General features: G+C 40.9%; 2 protein-coding genes and 1 non-coding gene across 6 annotated transcripts in view; 1 reads left to right on the top strand and 2 right to left on the bottom strand.

Annotated features, from left to right (window-relative positions):
• LOC119890320 (FERM domain-containing protein 5-like) overlaps window positions 1–8,362 on the bottom strand; it is a 90,699-nt gene extending 82,337 nt beyond the window's left edge. Inside the window, exon 1 of the mRNA XM_038701526.1 lies at window positions 6,611–8,362. Coding sequence (XP_038557454.1) covers window positions 6,611–6,712 — 102 coding nt within the window. The 5' untranslated portion in view covers window positions 6,713–8,362. The remainder of the gene's footprint in view (window positions 1–6,610) is intronic.
• A 1,029-nt stretch (window positions 8,363–9,391) lies between these two features.
• Window positions 9,392–9,463, bottom strand: trnah-gug. The gene has a single exon. It is a non-coding gene; the product is annotated as a tRNA-His (tRNA).
• Window positions 9,464–9,472: 9 nt separating this feature from the next.
• Window positions 9,473–14,721, top strand: cry5 (cryptochrome circadian regulator 5). Of its 4 annotated transcripts, none has more exons than XM_038701787.1 (11): window positions 9,473–10,030; window positions 10,695–10,919; window positions 11,101–11,295; window positions 11,437–11,555; window positions 11,704–11,858; window positions 12,031–12,171; window positions 12,392–12,559; window positions 12,862–13,002; window positions 13,464–13,615; window positions 13,710–13,930; window positions 14,035–14,721. In XM_038701787.1, the coding sequence occupies exons 1-11, from the start codon at window positions 9,954–9,956 to the stop codon at window positions 14,094–14,096; spliced, it is 1,656 nt and encodes a 551-aa protein (XP_038557715.1). In that variant the 5' UTR covers window positions 9,473–9,953; the 3' UTR covers window positions 14,097–14,721. The 4 variants fall into 4 exon arrangements, with proteins under 4 accessions (XP_038557715.1, XP_038557718.1, XP_038557717.1 ...); XM_038701790.1 differs by lacking the exon at window positions 9,473–10,030 and adding an exon at window positions 10,102–10,260; XM_038701789.1 differs by lacking the exon at window positions 9,473–10,030 and adding an exon at window positions 10,102–10,272.
• Window positions 14,722–18,035: the final 3,314 nt, after the last annotated feature.

Raw genomic sequence — 18,035 nt, 5'->3', positions numbered from 1 at the left:
CAGGAAGACATGTCTCTTACAGATTCCTGCAGGGCGGCAGCGAGGCTGATGAGCAGGAGCTGTGTATAAAGCACATCCTACTTTTATTCTATATTAAGCTTTTACATGTTAGAAAAAAAGATACTTAGGGGACCAGCATTCACAGTGTGTGGATTATTATGGGCAGAAAGCTCTCCAGTTCCATGCTTGTGAGCCACAGGCTGAATGTTGGGACGTCAGGTGAAATTCAGATTTATCTGTCCAATAACTATATGCTAAATACTGTGTGCTAAACCTTTATCAAAGAAGGCTGTCTAAGCATGCATGCTTTGTTAAGAACCAGTGTTCAGAGGGTTAGTTTTAGGGTTTTTAAGGTGCTACGTCTCAATCAGAAGTCTCAATAATGGACTTATTATTTAGATGTCTAAAAATACAGACAGAATGCCGTATAATATTTCCCATTTAGCTCCTTTAGCCTACACCTGGGAGCTTCCCAACCCATGCAGATTTCTGTTATCACCGGCTGAGCAGATCCACTGGAGCTGACTGAGAGCCCTGATCAAATACATTTTGACAGCAGTTTCTGAGTGAAGTGAGAACATTCATGCATGTGTATCCAAGATTCAAACATGTGCAGAATGCACAGCCCAAAACACAGGTTGGTTGGTTGTTCATTGATCAGGTTTCAAAATTTTGCCTGTCAGTTTCTAAAGCTGTCATATTAAGTAACCTGTTGATTATTTGACTGATTAAAAGTTAACTGTAATCAATAAAATGCCATAAATATTGACAAATGCCAGAAGTTCAGATTCCGAAGTGATGACTTAAAATTGCTAACAGCAGTCAGATGGGGCTACCAGTTTATGAATATGCATTTCGTTTAAAAACTTAGCTAAATCCAATGCTAAAGTTAAAGTGTCTGCACTGTGCTTTATGGCCTACATGCGATGAGTAAAGTGCGAATTTCTTAATTTCTTATCATATGAAGGAAGCTGTAGGGGCCTATTTCAGCTGTGCAAGCACAACAATAAGTGCAAAGCACACTCTGTGGGGCATCTCCAAGTGCACTTGCTATTGTGTTTTATGTATGAGCAGCAAGCCAAAGTGCAAAAGGATTGGCTGAAGTCGATCATAGATCGAAGGGTGTGGTGATTAGCCTAATAAGTACGTTCTCAGCCAGTCACATCACTAGTCTTATCTCTCTAGAACAACTATCATCAGCTGCCAATCATAGAGAAGCAATGACAACAGACACAAATCAAATGTTAATGTTGACGAAGTCATTTAAATGGCCACATCAATCTGAAGCTATTTCTGATTTGAATTACACTGTATCTCTATCTATTTCTATCTAGTATGTCATAAAGGGTTGCATCATATCGCCATTTTACATTTTAAGAATAAAATATGAAAAACCACTTTGGCTAAAAAGAAAGGTGGAAAGGAGCCAGTGACACACAGGATTGATGAGTCACTGTTGATGACCAAGGAAGTTTAAAATCAAGGGTGACTGGACTTGGTTGAAGACGTTTAGCCTCTCATCGAAGAGGCTTCTTCAGTCCTCTGAAGAACTAAGTTTTATGGATCTGCTTACCCTTGATTTTAACATTCCTTGGATAACTATGACCTGGATGACTGGGAATCTTCACAGACTACAATCTAACGTATCGCGCATAAACAACAGAATACTGACGTAGGCTATAACCGACTAGTCTGGTGGGGTTTTTTCACATGGCTGAAGGGATTTAATGCTTTTCATACAGTCTAAATCAGCTGTGGACAACAGATATTGTATGAAACACTCATATTTATTTATATCAATTCAGACTGCTTCATTGGCATCCTTGCTTTAAACACAATAAACGTTTTTACTGTTAACTTTTATGCTGATTTGGTCTGGTTGGAGAGTGATTTATTAAAATGGTTTATTTTCATTTTAAGCATTATTCTGTTATTAATGTACATTTGCTCCAAGTATTTAGTTTGCTCTTGTTATTAAAATTAAAAAAGTGGCAGCGAAGTGGCACTGCACCAGAACCAGATGTGTTTCTGAAATGTCTATTTTCAAAACAAAGTCGAAGACAAATTTTCCACCAAATTACCAACAACTCGCTTTGAGATGCCTCATTTGAATGAACCTCCCACCTGTTTGTGCCTCTCATCTCACATGGCTGGGTACAGCAAATTTTCAGATCAGGTAAATGGCAAAAGTCGAAGCACTACTACAGGGATGGTCATTGTATTGCCATAAAAATAAGGTCCCTTTGTCTTGTTTATTGAGAAATACCTTAAATGATTTATTGATTATCTTTGCTACCATGAATTTATTTTCTATTGAGTAATCAATAATCTACTAAGTATTGTAACACAACATAGTAGATTACTTTTGACAACAGGTGATCACACAGTACCTTGGCATAAAGGATACAAGCATCAATGTCCTCAACATCCTATCAAAACCAGCAGTCGAAATCCCCTCCGACAGGTGAAATAAATTTTAATATATCAAGGATGAATCAAAGATTGCTGTAGTCCTGTTTATAAAAACCATTTACGAGCCACAGAAAAGAACAATACATACTTTGCTGTGTTAATCTAAATGCACTCTCTGGGTTCTGCTATACTAAAAATAAATAAATAAATAAAAGGCATTTGCACATTAGTATTTGGCTGAAGTCCGGTTTGGACACATTTAAATGATGAAACCTATGTTATAATTTAGATGCTGCAAAATGTGGCCATTATCATTATTTTAGTGTGAAGGTGTGGGTAAGGGTAAGTTCTGTTCATGAGCAGACCCTCGCATATATGAAAACCAAATATGTTACAACCAATTCAAATTTTAGCAGTACACACTAAGAAGAAAACAACATGAGTGCAGAGAGACCACTTAGGAGACAAGAGTAACTCATTTCAATAATGCATTCATAAGACGAAAACAGTTCCTTCCAAGTTCTGCATTTGGCTTCAGAGGAACAGTCCTAATTTCATTAGTGGACTATACAGGATCTGACTTGGTGTCTGGCGACTGAACCAGTTACTCAGTGATGTGGTACCTCTCTCTGGATCAATGCTATTTTGTCATTCATCTTGCTTTCAATCTATGATACACATATATTGGTTCACGGACGGAATTTTAATTTGGAGCAAATGGCCCGCAGTTTCTGCCTCGAAAAAATAACCCCAGATTTGTGGTTGTGGTACTTCTTCAGGTGATGAGCTGTATACAGCATGTTTTTATACTTAATTCTTTTTCAATTACAAATTATCAAAACCTATTAAAGTTCAGGCTACGAATAATTTCAGTCACATTCCTATAATAAATGTACTTAAGAAAATTAACATACATAGTATATATAGAGTATTTATGCTATATACATATAGACAATTCTTAGTTTTATTTTTTTATGTAATTTGCTGAAAAAAAGAAAACATTACATCAGTCATATCTTTTAACTGTGCTGGCCAATCATAGGAGTGGGTGATATGAATGAAATATTCAATGATGTGTCATAATATCGATTGTCACATTACATTTTATCAAAATTCAATCAAGGAATTGTTTGTTGATCGAGCGGCTGTGGCTCAGCAGGTAGAGTCAATCCCTGGCTCCTTCTGTCCACATGTCGATGTGTCCTTGAACAAGACTCTGAACCCCAAACATAGCACTGCTCCTGGTCCTCTCTCTCCTGAGCCTGTTTCTCCTGACCTGTGGCCTCCAAGTGCCTGTGTAGGTCTTCCCAAAGCTTCTACGGCGGCGCACTTTCCATAGTCTCCCCCACAGCAGCCCACAATCTCAACAACACAGTCACATGCCACATGCTTGGCCTCTGCTTGCTTGCCCACCAATTAACCCTCTGCCAGAAGAAACAGTGCATCAATCCTGGATTGAGGCTTTAAGAGATTGTATTGCGATCTGTGGCAGTGAGAAGCCTGTAAATATCCCGAAGGGCTGAATGGTGTTTAAAGAAAAGGAGAAATCAATGAACATGCTTCCAGGGTCACAATGTAATCAGCAACAATCATCAACAGTCATCAGTAGGAGAGTGGGACAGGTACACAGCACGGGTGAGGTAAATGGGTGGTGGTAGTGGAATCTGATGAGGCTGGTAGGTAAGCCGGGTAAACTGACCGGCAAAGGGAGTGGTACTGGGACCTGCGTCCATGTTAGAAGGCAGGACTTGTTTGCTTCATCTTTTCCAATTCTACTTTACACTGTCTTCACAGAAACTTTCTTTCCATTTGTGAATGTCATATATGTGATATCATTATAACAGCAGCAGTTCAAGGTGAAGGCTAATTGAGCTAAATGGAGAGTGTGACCGTTGTTGAGCCCCATGAGGGCCCTTTATTCTGGGCCACTTCTCCAAGGTGTGCAGGAAAGGACAGCAGCCATCAGCTCCCATTTTCAGTAAACCAACAATGTTGTCATGCCCCAGTAAGGTCACCATAATGTCCTTCATGCAGATGAAAAATTGTTCACCAGTGCTTAGCTAGCTTTACAGACAATTTGTGTAAAAAACAATTAATATAGCTCCCTAAATGTCATGTTCACACAGTTTAATGCCTGCAAATATATGGTGATGTTGTTGTTATAAACAATAGATGATTGATTAAGCTGATGATCCTATTTGTGTTTCCATTTAGACCAGTTGTGCTTCATCAAGAGCCCCATAGTGTGAAATAATGGCATATTTCATTATTTCCCATGGTGGGAATATGCCAGTAGAGAGATAATCCTTTTCAATAGAAGCTACACCAGAAATTAAGCATTCTGTCCCTGCTGTGTGCTTTCAGTTGCTAAAAGGGTGGGATCAGCATATCTTGACAGCCCAACACTTTGAAACATGACTGGGTGATGGAGCTGCTCAGAAGTCAAGGGGGAACAAGTGCAGGCTATACTCTGGTAAACACAACTCATCAAAAAACACCAGGCACACCATGTCTTCCCCCTCACCAGTCAGAAGGCAAACACATACAGAGTATTTTGCTTGTAAAACATTATATAAAATGAATTAAAAAAAATTTCTGAATTGATAGAAAGCTAATCTCAGGGCCTGAAAGTACCACAACCACAACCATTTGATATGAAATCTCATAAAAAGCCCTCCTACTTTTTGCCGATATTTATTATTTCTTTACAGACAGGATGAAGACAAGCAAGGAAAAGGTCGCAAGCTAATGTGAAATCACCCTTTCAACTGTCCCCCGAGCACTGCCACTTTAAGTTGTTAGACGTTGAAAGGCTTGCTTTGCCTTTGCCATCAGATCCTACAAGAAGAACAGGTGGTGACGGTCTTTGTGTGCTGTCATCTCTAATTCAGCAGCAGTGGAAGCTCCTGCAACTCAGCCAACCAGGTTAGATAATGCACACAACAGACTTCTCAATGATGCAGCCACACTAGCAACATCACACCGACTGACACACACCCTTGATTTACAAAGGACTGCTCAGCTCTCTTGCTTATAAACACACTGTTTACTGACTCTAGCCATGTCTCGCCTTCATTCATGTCAATATAACAATTGATTTTTGAGACAAATCAAAGTGCAAGGAATAAAGAGAAACGCTTCAAACAAGTCTGCAAGGGACTTGCTGAGTGACTGACTGACTGAATAATCCCGTGAAGGAATCGGTACTAACTGAAGTAAAGCTTAGTGGAGCTCACAACATTAGACCAAAGGCACTACTTAAAAAGCTGCTTTATTAAAACTAAACATGTCAGATATTCAGCTTTAATAAATGCATTCTGGAGCAGGAATTAAATGGTATTTTGTTTCCTCAGCACTACTTCAATTCAAGTCAATTTGCATATTCATAAAATGCTGCCTTTTTGGTGTATTTACCTGACCACCAAACCTGGAGTTAAGAGGTGATAATGTATCCTATTAATACAGAGGCTATTCTAGGGGTCCAAGAAGCACAGCACCTCCATGGTTTTGACCATGGCCAGGGTCAATCTGAAGGGCAAATTGACAACTGAGGGTTTGACACCTGCTTTGCTAAGACAAATCAAAATATGCCCACACTCTAGTTAGATTAATTAGAATCTAAACAGTGTTAAACCTCCCCTGGTTATAGTCCAAACCCTCTTGTGTCTCCGCCTGTCTTGTGCAGCCAGAGGATCCACAAATCCTCTATGAGCCCCCCACTGAAATCGTTCAAGATCAGATTATCCAGATTTTTGTCATAAAGCGTTTAAATCAATGCATAGCCTACATGACCCTACTGAACAGCTTATACAGAGATTATATATGATTGTATTCTGTTATTTCCCCCTCCTGTTAGAAATTCAAAACAGTGCTAATGAATAACCATTGAATGTGCTACGCAATGCACCCCCACATGCGGTCATGATGTCCACACAGAGACAACGTCTCTGACGAAAGAAACATCTGCAGCCCATTGATGACAGACGTCTGGCTATAAACGCAAAGCAAACACTGAAATGTTTGTGTAATTGAATGACAGCCCCTTTAATCAGAATGTGCTCTGTAAGCAGCAGAATGACAGGGAGAGAGACAGGGAAAAGTAGCCTAAATCTACCTGATCACCACCCCGTTGCGCGTCAATAGCACGCCCTACAACACAAGGTGATTTGAGAAACAGGAAACGCAGGTCCCCACTGACCTGAATCGTGCAGGTGTACTCCGAATCGTCCAGCAGCCTCACAGTGCAGTTGCATTCCCTGTCCAGACTCCTGATGCTGCTGCTCATCAGTCTGCTCAGCATCTTCTCGATCGTCTGTGTACGGGACCAGGGAGAAGGGCGCACAGCACATACATACAAGTTTGATCTTCTGTCTCGTTAACGACGGCCCTGTTCTTTGGTCCAACACCTGGTCAGCGGCATTGACTGTGCGAAGCGGCGGCGGTGCATCGTTTTGTTAGTGTGTGAGCGCGGCTGGCCGGGGTAGCCTACCACACGGTGCGTTTCTTCAGTCAGTAAGAGGAGTGAAAATAGTGCTGCTCTCTCTCGCTCTCTCTCTCTGGTCCGGTTAGACTGTTACCCCACACCACACCTTCTCCCCCCCGTCTCCTCGCCGTTGCCATGCCGCTCTAAATGCTGCTGGGCGGGCCGAGGTTGGTGAATGGCGAGTCTGTCAGCCAACGGAGCGATGACTTGAGACGCTGCCTTCACAGAGTTAACGACAGGAGCCGAAATTCCGATAGGCTGGTGTTCGTCGTGACTGTAGCCACATGGTGGGGAATAATAACACAGTTGTGGGGGAGTGGGGGGATCAAACAGGCAGGGGCTTTGTGCTGCTGCAGAAGTTGATAAACGAGTTGATAACTGACACTCAGCGAATGACATAATCATGAAATACATTACTTTAACGTTATTGAAACGGGTTCAGGGGTCTCAATGACTTGACGTCACATCTCGACAGCAAGGCATGAGCCGGTTTCCCATTTAGGCTACCACTTTGCTGGCTCGCGCTCCTTGTTAAATTGCGATATTTCCGAAAGAACTTGAATGCAGCCAAGCATTTTAACATTATTTCCTCCACAGGTTGATTCCTTGTACCTAGCTACATCTCATGATGTCAGCACGACTACGGTGTAAAATGTATCCTTGTAAAACTAAGGGAACATTGTTTCCATCTAATGGTATTGATGTGTGCGTCATGTCTCAGTAACCAGAGTCAGTTCGGTAGGGGAGCCAGTGTGGGCTCGAAAGTTTTACCTTTTGTAAATGTAATAAATGCAAAATAAATAGGCCTAAAGGGTGCATTCTACAGTGTTGAAAGTGCATGGGAAGCAGAAGTCGTGAAAACCCATAAACAATAGACGCAGGACGTGGATGCATCTCTTCCAGCTTTAGTCTGGAATAGTTTAACAGTTGTTTACCTTAGGGCTACCAGCAGAATGCAAACAAACGACACAAACGCACCCTCTATAGCCAATCTTGACAACTTTTTTCTGTAAGTATTTGCTGTCACTACCTCTAACATCAGAGAGAACGGCCTGTGTTGACTGGGTTTGAGCCAACCTGTTAACTGTAGGCAGTCTCTGTGTCCTTGACGATGTCTCGCTCTTGTGGTGCTTTATGGTAAGGACAAGACTGCGACTGCGGTCAAGTAAGGGTTAAGCCCTCTGAGCGAGCTGACACACAGGGTTTGCACTATTCTGTCACTTTTCTCACTTTCCAATGACAAGCGCTGCAGTCTGACAGCCATACCTGAAGTGAAGCTATGAAATCTTAATTGTAAGCAACGCCAGCACACCACACAATATTGTGTCGGACTTGATGAACTTTGCACAAGGATACACATGCGATAGGCCTGCATATTTCAGTACGGTGGTAAAAAGTAAATAGGCTATATAGGCCTATTTAGCCTATAGAAATACTATTCATTTGAAATATTCACAGGAAGTATAAAACATTTAGGCTTCCTGTGTTCCTTAAAAGTAAAAAAAAAAACACTAAAATTATAGGGAAATGAAGTTTTATTTTGTCCCTTGAATTGCTTTTAGGGACATCTAGGCCTACTAAATTCTGAAATAATGTATATTTCAGAATTTAGTAGACTGGAAGTTTGTCAAATAAACTCAATTTGATAAATAACAAGTGAGAACAGCAACAAAAAGCATTTTGAGCCTTGAAGTGCACTTTTGCTGAAAGCTTTGTTATTTCTAACCCGGCCTCTGTCACGCTGCTGCCACCACTCTGCTGTTGTGCTTTATATATTAGGACCGCATGATTATCATACAGACCCAGCCCAATTCTTGATATTATAATTGCGATTGTAATTTAGATTTGATATTGGCCTAACTGTCATTATACTAAATAGGCCCACATATTTTGTGCAGGCTATTCCTTTAGTGGATGTGGACATTAAGCGTTTTAATTGCATTTCTAAACGTAGCCTACGTAGGCTAGTTTTCCTGGAATTAGGCTATGAACAGCAAATAGCCTATTAGTAGTTGATCTGAAATAGCTATGATGTCATAATGTGGTTTGTAGTCGACATAGCAATTGTGAGAAAAGGTCATTTTCGTCCTTTTTGGCTGCTCCAAGCACCTGTACCGTAACAGCGGGAATATACGTGCATCAAAATCCAAGCGGCGTCTCACCTAAAAAATTATGCGGATTTGCTACAGCCTGGAGCAGAGCACAGCTGCCCCGTCGCAGTCGGTGCCGTGGGGCGACAACTCCTGCGTAATAGCTTTAATTTCTGTTGTAGGCTATTTTTTCACTGGACTGACATCTTACCTCTTGCTTTCAACGTTAGGAGTCACCCACCAAAAACTTTTAAAGCTCTCCGTGTAGAAAGACGACCGATATTGTCTAAAATGTTTTTTGTGTGTGTAGATTTTGCCACATAATTACAAAAAATAGGATCGAAAAACCGAAAGCAATAATCGTTTAAAGCAAAATCAACTCATCTGCCGTGACATTGTCCCACAATGCCGTGACCCGGATTCGAACCGGGGTTGCTGCGGCCACAACGCAGAGTACTAACCACTATACGATCACGGCGAGCTACGATGAGCTGGCGGATGACGGAGGGTGAAAACATGGTGTCTTTCATAGGACTGTAGTATGGCGTTCAGTCAGATCGCGGTACCGTTCACACTGCACTTTCTGTGTAACCTACTTGGCCTAATCAGGAATCTTGAAATCTTTTTTTTTACACACTACATGACTGCCTAACAAAAAATAGTAGGCCCCCTCCGCATGATAAGACTGGGTTCATTGAGAGAGCTACTGCGGATGACAACAGAGCCTGTGTCTGCTCTCATTGGCTGTAGCTCGGTGCATGGCTCCCCAACACGACCAGCCTGTTTGATCTCTTTCGGGCATCGGCGAACTCTTGGATCGCGTCTTTAAACAGCAACACATTGCGATTACTCTGATTTGGGGGCTTTTGTCGGACATCTCCAGAAATTGTCGGCATGAGGAAAAACCAGGGCTACTGGGTTTCCATCCTGTAGTGTGTGAACTCGGCACATAATCCCCGTGTACTGCAATGCTTGTATTGTTGATCGTCAACCTGGAGGGGGAAAGAGCCAGTGGAGGCAGTTACCCAACACTCCCTCAGCCGCTGTCAGTAATGTTATGATTTTGTAGCAATGTTTTGAGCATTACCTTCTTGTATTGTTTGCACTACAGTGACATCTGGTGTACAAACCGACAAACTGCCGGGGCTGCATGCGCTCTGCTCTGGTTGGCTTATCTTTCTGCCGACGTAGCAGAGCTTCCCGTTTTGTAAGCTGTTATGTGACCGTGCTGGTTACCAAACCAATTTTTTTCTGCAAACACGACTGAGCGGGATAGTAAGTATTAAGGTATAATTAAGGTAAAGTTTGGCTTCACAACTGTGCATAATTATTTTGGTTTAACTTGCGTGTAACTCATTGACGCTGAGCCACGGTGTCGGTTCGCTGTGTTTAAAAGTATATGCGTTGTTTCTGCAACTGTGTCGTTTTGTTGGTTTAAGAAATAGACATGAATTTGAGTCGATGCCAAGCCCTTCCAAAAGTATTACTTTCAAGTTCTTTCAAATGTGGACATCATAAAGATTTAAGCTCATGTTCTTATATTTGCCACCAATCTTTATACCGTGGTCTGAACATGCTGATCTATACTGTGTTTAGAGAGACTTCTCTACTAGCAGCCACCCAGTTCACCTGTTGCAGATATCTGTTTAAGTCTTTTAGGAACCATAGTGGAAGAAAGTCTAAAGAAATGTCTGTTATTGTGTTCACAGGTTTACAGGCATGGGTCATACATGTATTCACTGGTTCCGCAAGGGACTCAGGCTGCATGATAACCCAGCACTCATGGCTGCTCTGAGGGACTGTAGGGAGCTCTACCCTGTGTTCATCCTGGACCCTTACCTCCACAACAACACTTGTATGGGTATCAACCGCTGGAGGTTTCTCATCGGGGCACTCAAAGACCTCGACTGCAGCCTCAGGAAACACAACTCCAGGTAGACACAGGGGCGACATGTAGACATATTGACTATTAAGAGAGTTAAAAAAAAAACCCATCTATAACAACCGTGATTGCCATTATAAGGCGATTTCAGGATTTTAGTCAGACTGGTTGTGGTTGTGCTGATGTTATTCTATACATATTGTTATTATATCATGTTGTGCTGTGTTTGACAGGCTGTTTGTTGTGAGAGGGAAGCCAGAGGATGTGTTGCTCAAGCTGTTCAGCAAGTGGAAAGTAACAAAGTTGACCTATGAGTACGACACCGAGCCTTACAGCCTGAGCCGGGACAAAACAGTGACCGCACTGGCCAAAGAACACGGACTCGAAGTCATCTACAAAATCTCACACACTCTTTATGATATAGACAGGTATTAGTCATGTACACATATCAAGGTATATTCACAGGATGTTTGTTTCCTTACAGTTTTACTTAAATGTAATTGTCACTTCTGAAATATTTTATTTCCATATTTGTTTAAGACATTTGACTGTTTGTCATGTCATCATAGGATAATTGAAGAAAACAATGGGAAGCCTCCCATAACTTATAACCGTATGCAGGCAATAGTGAAGACCCTTGGTCCACCTAAGAGACCTATCCCTGCTCTCACCATGGAAGATATGAAAGGTATTACGGACAGCGCTGGATAATGCCAGTTAGTTATCATGTCTTAATGCCAACCAGTTAGTTTAAACATTAAAGGTTTCCACAAATCTAACATACAAGTGTAAAACTTAAGCAGAGGTTGATTGAAATGTATCTTTTTGGTCAAAAGATGTGAAGACCCCTTGTTCTGAAAACCATGAGAAGGAATATGGGATCCCTACACTGGAGGAGCTCAGCCAGAGCACTGCAGCTCTCCGAGAGGAGCAGTTCCCAGGAGGAGAACAGGAGGCTCTAAGGAGACTAGATGAACATATGAAAAGAACGGTACTTCAGTTTCATGCGCATGTATTCTTTCTCTCTACACTTCTTGACACTGAACCAGCTTCCAAACCTGCAATAAAGAACGCCTTATTGAACCTACGATGAGCTTGTGGTGTTTATTACAGAGATACATACAGTATCTGTGTTACATGTTTCATTTGTTTTCTTACTTCAGGAATGGGTGTGTAGCTTTGAAAAGCCACAGACTTCTCCAAACTCTTTGAGCCCCAGCACCACCGTTCTCAGTCCATATGTCACTTTTGGCTGCCTGTCTGCACGCACCTTCTGGTGGAGGCTGACAGACGTCTATCATGGGGTGAGTATCACCATCAGAGTAAAGTTTTTGTAGGTAGCAAGCTATGTTATTGTAATTCCTCAATGTTCAATTCATTTCACCAGTAAAAAGATAAGCAAGATGTTGATGTAAGCTATAGAAACGGCAGAAAATGTGACATAGCTAATGCATGGTGCTGACATTGAAATACCATTAAAGCTTAACTTAGTCTGACTGTTGTGTGTATGTGTGGCATTTGCAGAAGAAGCACTCAGCTCCTCCAGTTTCCTTGCATGGTCAGCTATTGTGGAGAGAGTTCTTCTACACGGCTAGCGTGGGTATCCCTAACTTTAACAAGATGGAGGGCAACCCTGTATGTACACAGGTGGATTGGGACACGAACCTCGAACATCTGGCTGCATGGACAGAGGTACTGGATCCTAAATATTTTAAATGGAAATGAATGAAAAGAAGAGAAATGATGCTGCTGGCAGTAGAGGTGCAATGATTTGTTTATTAATCATTTAGTTGTCTTAATATTTTGATTATCAATAAATCGATTTGAGTCATTTTCTTTAAAGAAAAAAATTAAAAACTTCCCAGAATTCCTTGTGTGATGAAAATGTGAATTCCTGATTTCTTTACCCCTCCATGACAGTAAACTTAATATCTCTGGGTTGTTGACATTACAAGATATTTGGCACAAATATTTCCTTGTGTATTTCCCTTAAGGCTCGGACTGGTTTCCCCTTCATTGATGCCATTATGACTCAGCTGAGGCAGGAGGGCTGGATCCACCACCTGGCCAGACATGCTGTTGCTTGTTTCCTCACCAGGGGAGACCTATGGATCAGCTGGGAAGAAGGACAGAAGGTGTGTAAATGAGCTTGCCAATACCGCTTCTGTAGATCAAATCAAGCTTAATGTCCCCTTCACCATTTGATCAAATGGCTTTGCAAAATTTCTTTTTCTAATCAGAACAATAATTTAAACTAACCAGATTGACCTTAGTAAGTAACTTTAGCTGTTTGGCACTGCAACATACAACAACCCAACAGAATGCTGGAAACATTTACGGGATTTTATCATTATCAAAGGGCTTTACCTATTTAAAGGGGAAGTCTGCCGATTTTACACATCAGTCTGTTTACAGTTCTTAATGAGTTAAAAAAGTTGTCGCCAGGATTTGACAAGGAAGGAGAATGTTTGTATTTAAAAAGATGCATCTGGTTGTCCTGCTCTATTTTGAGCTCTCATGAGTCCAACAGTGTTATAGTAGAGCAATGTTAATTTGTTGGAGAACTCTTTTAACATTTTGTCCAATGCTCCTGAAGGTATTTGAGAAGCTTTTATTGGATGGCGACTGGGCTCTGAATGCTGGAAACTGGCAGTGGCTCTCAGCAAGTACCTTCTTTCACCAGTTCTTCAGGGTCTATTCCCCTGTCGCATTTGGCAAGAAGACAGACAAGAATGGAGACTACATCAAGTAAGTTTAAGTCCAACAAGCTGTGTGTGTGTGTGTGTGTGTGTGAAATCATTTTGACAATTTTGCTTCTACTATTTGCTTCTCTATTTTACAGAAAGTACCTTCCTCTTCTAAAGAAGTTCCCAGCGGCATATATCTATGAGCCTTGGAAAGCTCCACGCAATATCCAGCAGGAAGCAGGATGCATTGTGGGTAAAGACTACCCACATCCTATTGCACAGCATGAAGTGATCAGCAAGAAGAACATCCAGAGGATGAAGTTAGCTTATGCCAAGAGATCTGCAGATCCAGCTGAATCACCCAGAAAAAAACAAGGTACTGCAAGAAACATACTTTTATGAGAGGTTTATCTCCTTTGATTTGTTATGGTAACAGAAAATCCTACTTCTTAAATATTTGTTTTTATGTTTCCCTCTTAGGTGTAAAGCGCAAGACCCCATCTGTCGTTGACATGTTGAAGAAGAAACAGAGAAGAAAGTAATGTTTGCACAAATTAATGCCATACACTATGACAACATAAATTAACTGACTTTATGGGTTTTGGTGTCTGGACTGGAAGCTAAAGTACTCAGTCCACTATATCTTCTTTTTTTATTGCACCATTTATTGGTAACAGTTTATATTTTAAGTACTGTTTTATCTTTACTTTTTATATTGTATCTATTTCAGTATTTAAAAGTGTAAAGTAGGTCAGAAGTATACTTGAAGAATGTTTCTTGCATGGAGATTAAGTTAAAGTTCATAAAGATTGATGGTCTCATCTGGTTTGAATGCTTCAGTTTATATTTAAGACAGGATGTGTGTGCTTCACAAATTGGCCTTATTCTTGTTTAACAGTAATAATGGCCTTACTGTTACACCCTAGATATATTTAAAGTTTAATATTTACTCTGCATTGTACGACTACTCAGGTGTTTATATTCAATTCAGTTAAAAAACATACATACAAAATATGTTCCAGGTCTTCACAAATGAGTTGATGTTTTCAATGCCCATTTTATCAGCTATAGTTTCTGTGTCCATGCTGTGATCTCTAATTTCAGTGGTGTTTTATGGTAAAACAGCAACATGAAAATGTGTGCAGTAAATGGCCAAATTCAACCCAATCTAGTTTAGTGGTGATATTTTAGAATTTTAGAGCTCTCACTATTACCACTAGAGGTCACTGTATTTCTTCCTGCAGACACATTTATCACTTTGTTATTCAGTGATACTGTAAATAATTAATTGAGTCAAGTTAAAGGGGCTTTAATCTGAAGTGTTTAGTTTAAGAATATTTCTGAATACATCTGACAAGACATTTTTAAACAGTGCAGCACAGAAAAATTTTAAATCACCAAATTTATATTGCCTGTAAAAGTGAAATAAATTCAACAGTGATATCATTTTGTGGTGTTTAAAAAAATCTTAATTCTAATACCCCACACAAAGTTAATATTCCATTTTACCTCCAGTGTGCAGTAATTCCAACCTAAATCTGTTTTTTGGGAATAATTATTTTTTCAGCGTAAAATGTTTAATTAAAAACAGAAACAGGCCAATTCTATCTCATTCGTCATGATGGCCATCAGCTCCTGTCTAATCAGGAGAATGCTGCAATATTATAAAGGCTCATTAGTCAGTATAGGATAACATACTGTATGTTTAGAGTCTGTGCATGTGATTGGCTGAAGGCACTGTGCGCAGTGCTGTGCTATGTAAAGTCATGATGTGTGTGTGAGAGTGTGTGGGGCACACAGCTGTCTGTGGAGTTCAAGTCTTCTCCCCTTTCTGCTTCCTTGGAGCTGACACTGGTGTGAATATCCAGAAGATGATGTCACAACCTCAACAGCGGCTCCAGACGCCTGTACAAAGCCAAGCTCAGTTTCCACAGAGACCTGTCAAACATCAAAACAATCTGCTGTCCAAGTGTGTAGATGTGTGGTGGGTACACCTGGCGCCGGGCCCCCCAGTAAACTCATAGTAGAGCCATGCAGGTCTGGCTTGACTGAAATCACTCAGTTAATCACAAATTTATTTGATATTTACTATGCGAGACAATAGTCTAAAAGTCCAGTTTATAATTTCTGAATTTTGGGCCCTATAAACATGTTAAATTGGCCTCGGCCCCAGAAAGATTCATTAATCTGTGGCCAAAATCCCAATTATGTCTGCGTCCACATTTGTCCACTGTTGTGCCCCTCTCCCTGTCTGTCTGTGTCGACACCTCACCACTCAGACCATCTTGGAAGTGGGTGCTGTAATATTCCAGTTGGATTAGAACAGCATGTTCCCATGCAGCTGGTGTTTCATGTTGCTTTGATAGTAGTGATTTATCTCAGGTGTTTATTTGCTCCAGGGACAGCAACATCAAACAGATAATCCCCACATAGCCTTTATTTTAACAATTCCATGGCCCTAATAATAGAGCAAAGGCTCGTTAAAGATCATTAGGGCACCATTTGTATGAAATGTTTTTCATCAACTAACATTAAAATAATATGAATGCACTTAACCAATTCATTAGGCAACAAAACCAAACAAGGGGAATTGTCCAGTACTACTGATTCATTTGAAGCAAGAGCTGGCTTCATTGGCTTAAAGTGGGTGTGTCCAAGTTTACGTCACCTCGTGAAACACTTTCTGATTATTACCACAACACCGACAAATATATTAGTAGACTCTTAGCGCTCTGTCACTCAGCCTAAAGACACATGTACTGAGTCTACCTGGTGAGAAGCTACAGACAGAACCTGTTCATAACATTTTACACTGCTTAATTGCACACAAAAATAAAACTACATTAACATTAATTTTGGCTGACATTGGCACAAGTCAAAGGCATCATGGTTTGCTGGAGACCGAAAGCAGGTGTTCTCTTCAATGACCAGTCACCAAAACTAGCAACAACAGAGGACGATTAGTGAGGCTGATTTCTGCAAAGACTTCAAAACTTTCTCTTTTAGTTGCACAAGTGACAGAACTGGTGGAAGAGCGAAGGACAAGAGGAAGTTGTGAGTGAAAGGTTCATGACCACATGCTGAAAGGTCACTATTTATTGGACGTCTATGGAGCTGGTAAATAAATGCCGCAGTGAAACTGAAGAGCTGACAGTTGTCCAACCTGCTTCATACCATTTTGTTTATCCCGATCTCCATCAGAGCAGACACACACACACACACACACACACACACCTCTGCACACTTCCTGAACAACAACAGTCCTCTAGACCTGGGCTTGTCCATTACCACTCTGGTTCTAATGACTGATTATAACATTTTACATTTTCCCCACAGTAACCTCCATTTATTTCTGATAGTGCACAATTATGTTTGTAAAGACAGATAATGGTGTCAACAAAGCCAGAGGTAGTGATCTCAGTGAGCATCATCTGTAGCCCCCCTATAAATCTGCCAGACTAAGCCACAACAGGATTTTGAGAAGCGCTATACATAGCAAAACATGAGGCAATGGGCATGCAATGTTGAAATCATGCCCTCAACAGACCCCATCTGAATTCAGATTTGGAGAGGGATTGTTAAAACAGTGACATGATTATTAGTTTTGGGGAAAGGGGGCTATGACATGGATGACAAAAATTAATGGAAAGAAAACATTTGTCCATCAAACTAACAACTGGAGAATCTTTTATTTACATTAGTCCTATTTTTGGGAGAAGAGACAGAGGTCTCTCTTTTACCTCTGCCTAACAACATAATTGCTCATTTCCCTGTATCTTCATATACAGTATCTCACAAAAATGAGTAAAATAAAAATAAAAATGAGTACACCCCTCACACAACACTGAAGAAATGACACTTTGCTAAAATGTAAAGTAGTGAGTGTACAGCTTGTATAACAGTGTAAATGTGCTGTCACCTCAAAATAACAAATCACACAGCCATTAATGTCTAAACTGCAGGCAACAACGGTGAGTACACCCCTAAGTGAAAATGTCCAAATTGGGTCCAAAGTGTCAATGTTTTGTGTGGCCACCATTATTTTCCAGCACTGCCTTAACCCTCTTGGGCATGGAGTTCACCAGAGCTTCACAGGTTGCCACTGGAGTCCTTCTCCACTCCTCTTTGATGACATCACAGAGGCTAATGGGGCTGACTGTGAAAGTATCAGGCATGTTTGTTTTACTATAATAATAATATTAATAATAATACATTTTTATTATTATATGTAGCCAATTTGCTACATTACAATTACGCTTCACACAACAGCTGCAGCTGTGTTTGCAACCCAACCTTTCTTTTCTCTGTGAGAGGGAAGAATTCAGAAAGTTGCATGACACGAGAGCCCCCAGCAGCAGATCACGCGTAATCTTTATCCAGCCAGAGGGAACAATCACGAACTGTTCACAGCACGTTGGTCGTACTAGCGACACAACCCATAGGAGCGACCGGCCCGCTGCGGATGGTCGGTGATCGTTCCC

This window comes from Micropterus salmoides, unplaced genomic scaffold (assembly GCF_014851395.1).
Source record: "Micropterus salmoides isolate LMB-PRFRI ecotype aquatic unplaced genomic scaffold, ASM1485139v1 Ms_hic_scaffold_6, whole genome shotgun sequence".
In the NCBI taxonomy this organism is placed as follows: domain Eukaryota; kingdom Metazoa; phylum Chordata; class Actinopteri; order Centrarchiformes; family Centrarchidae; genus Micropterus; species Micropterus salmoides.
The sequence above is the reverse complement of the archived record's forward strand: the minus strand, read 5'-3'. Positions and strand labels throughout refer to the sequence as shown.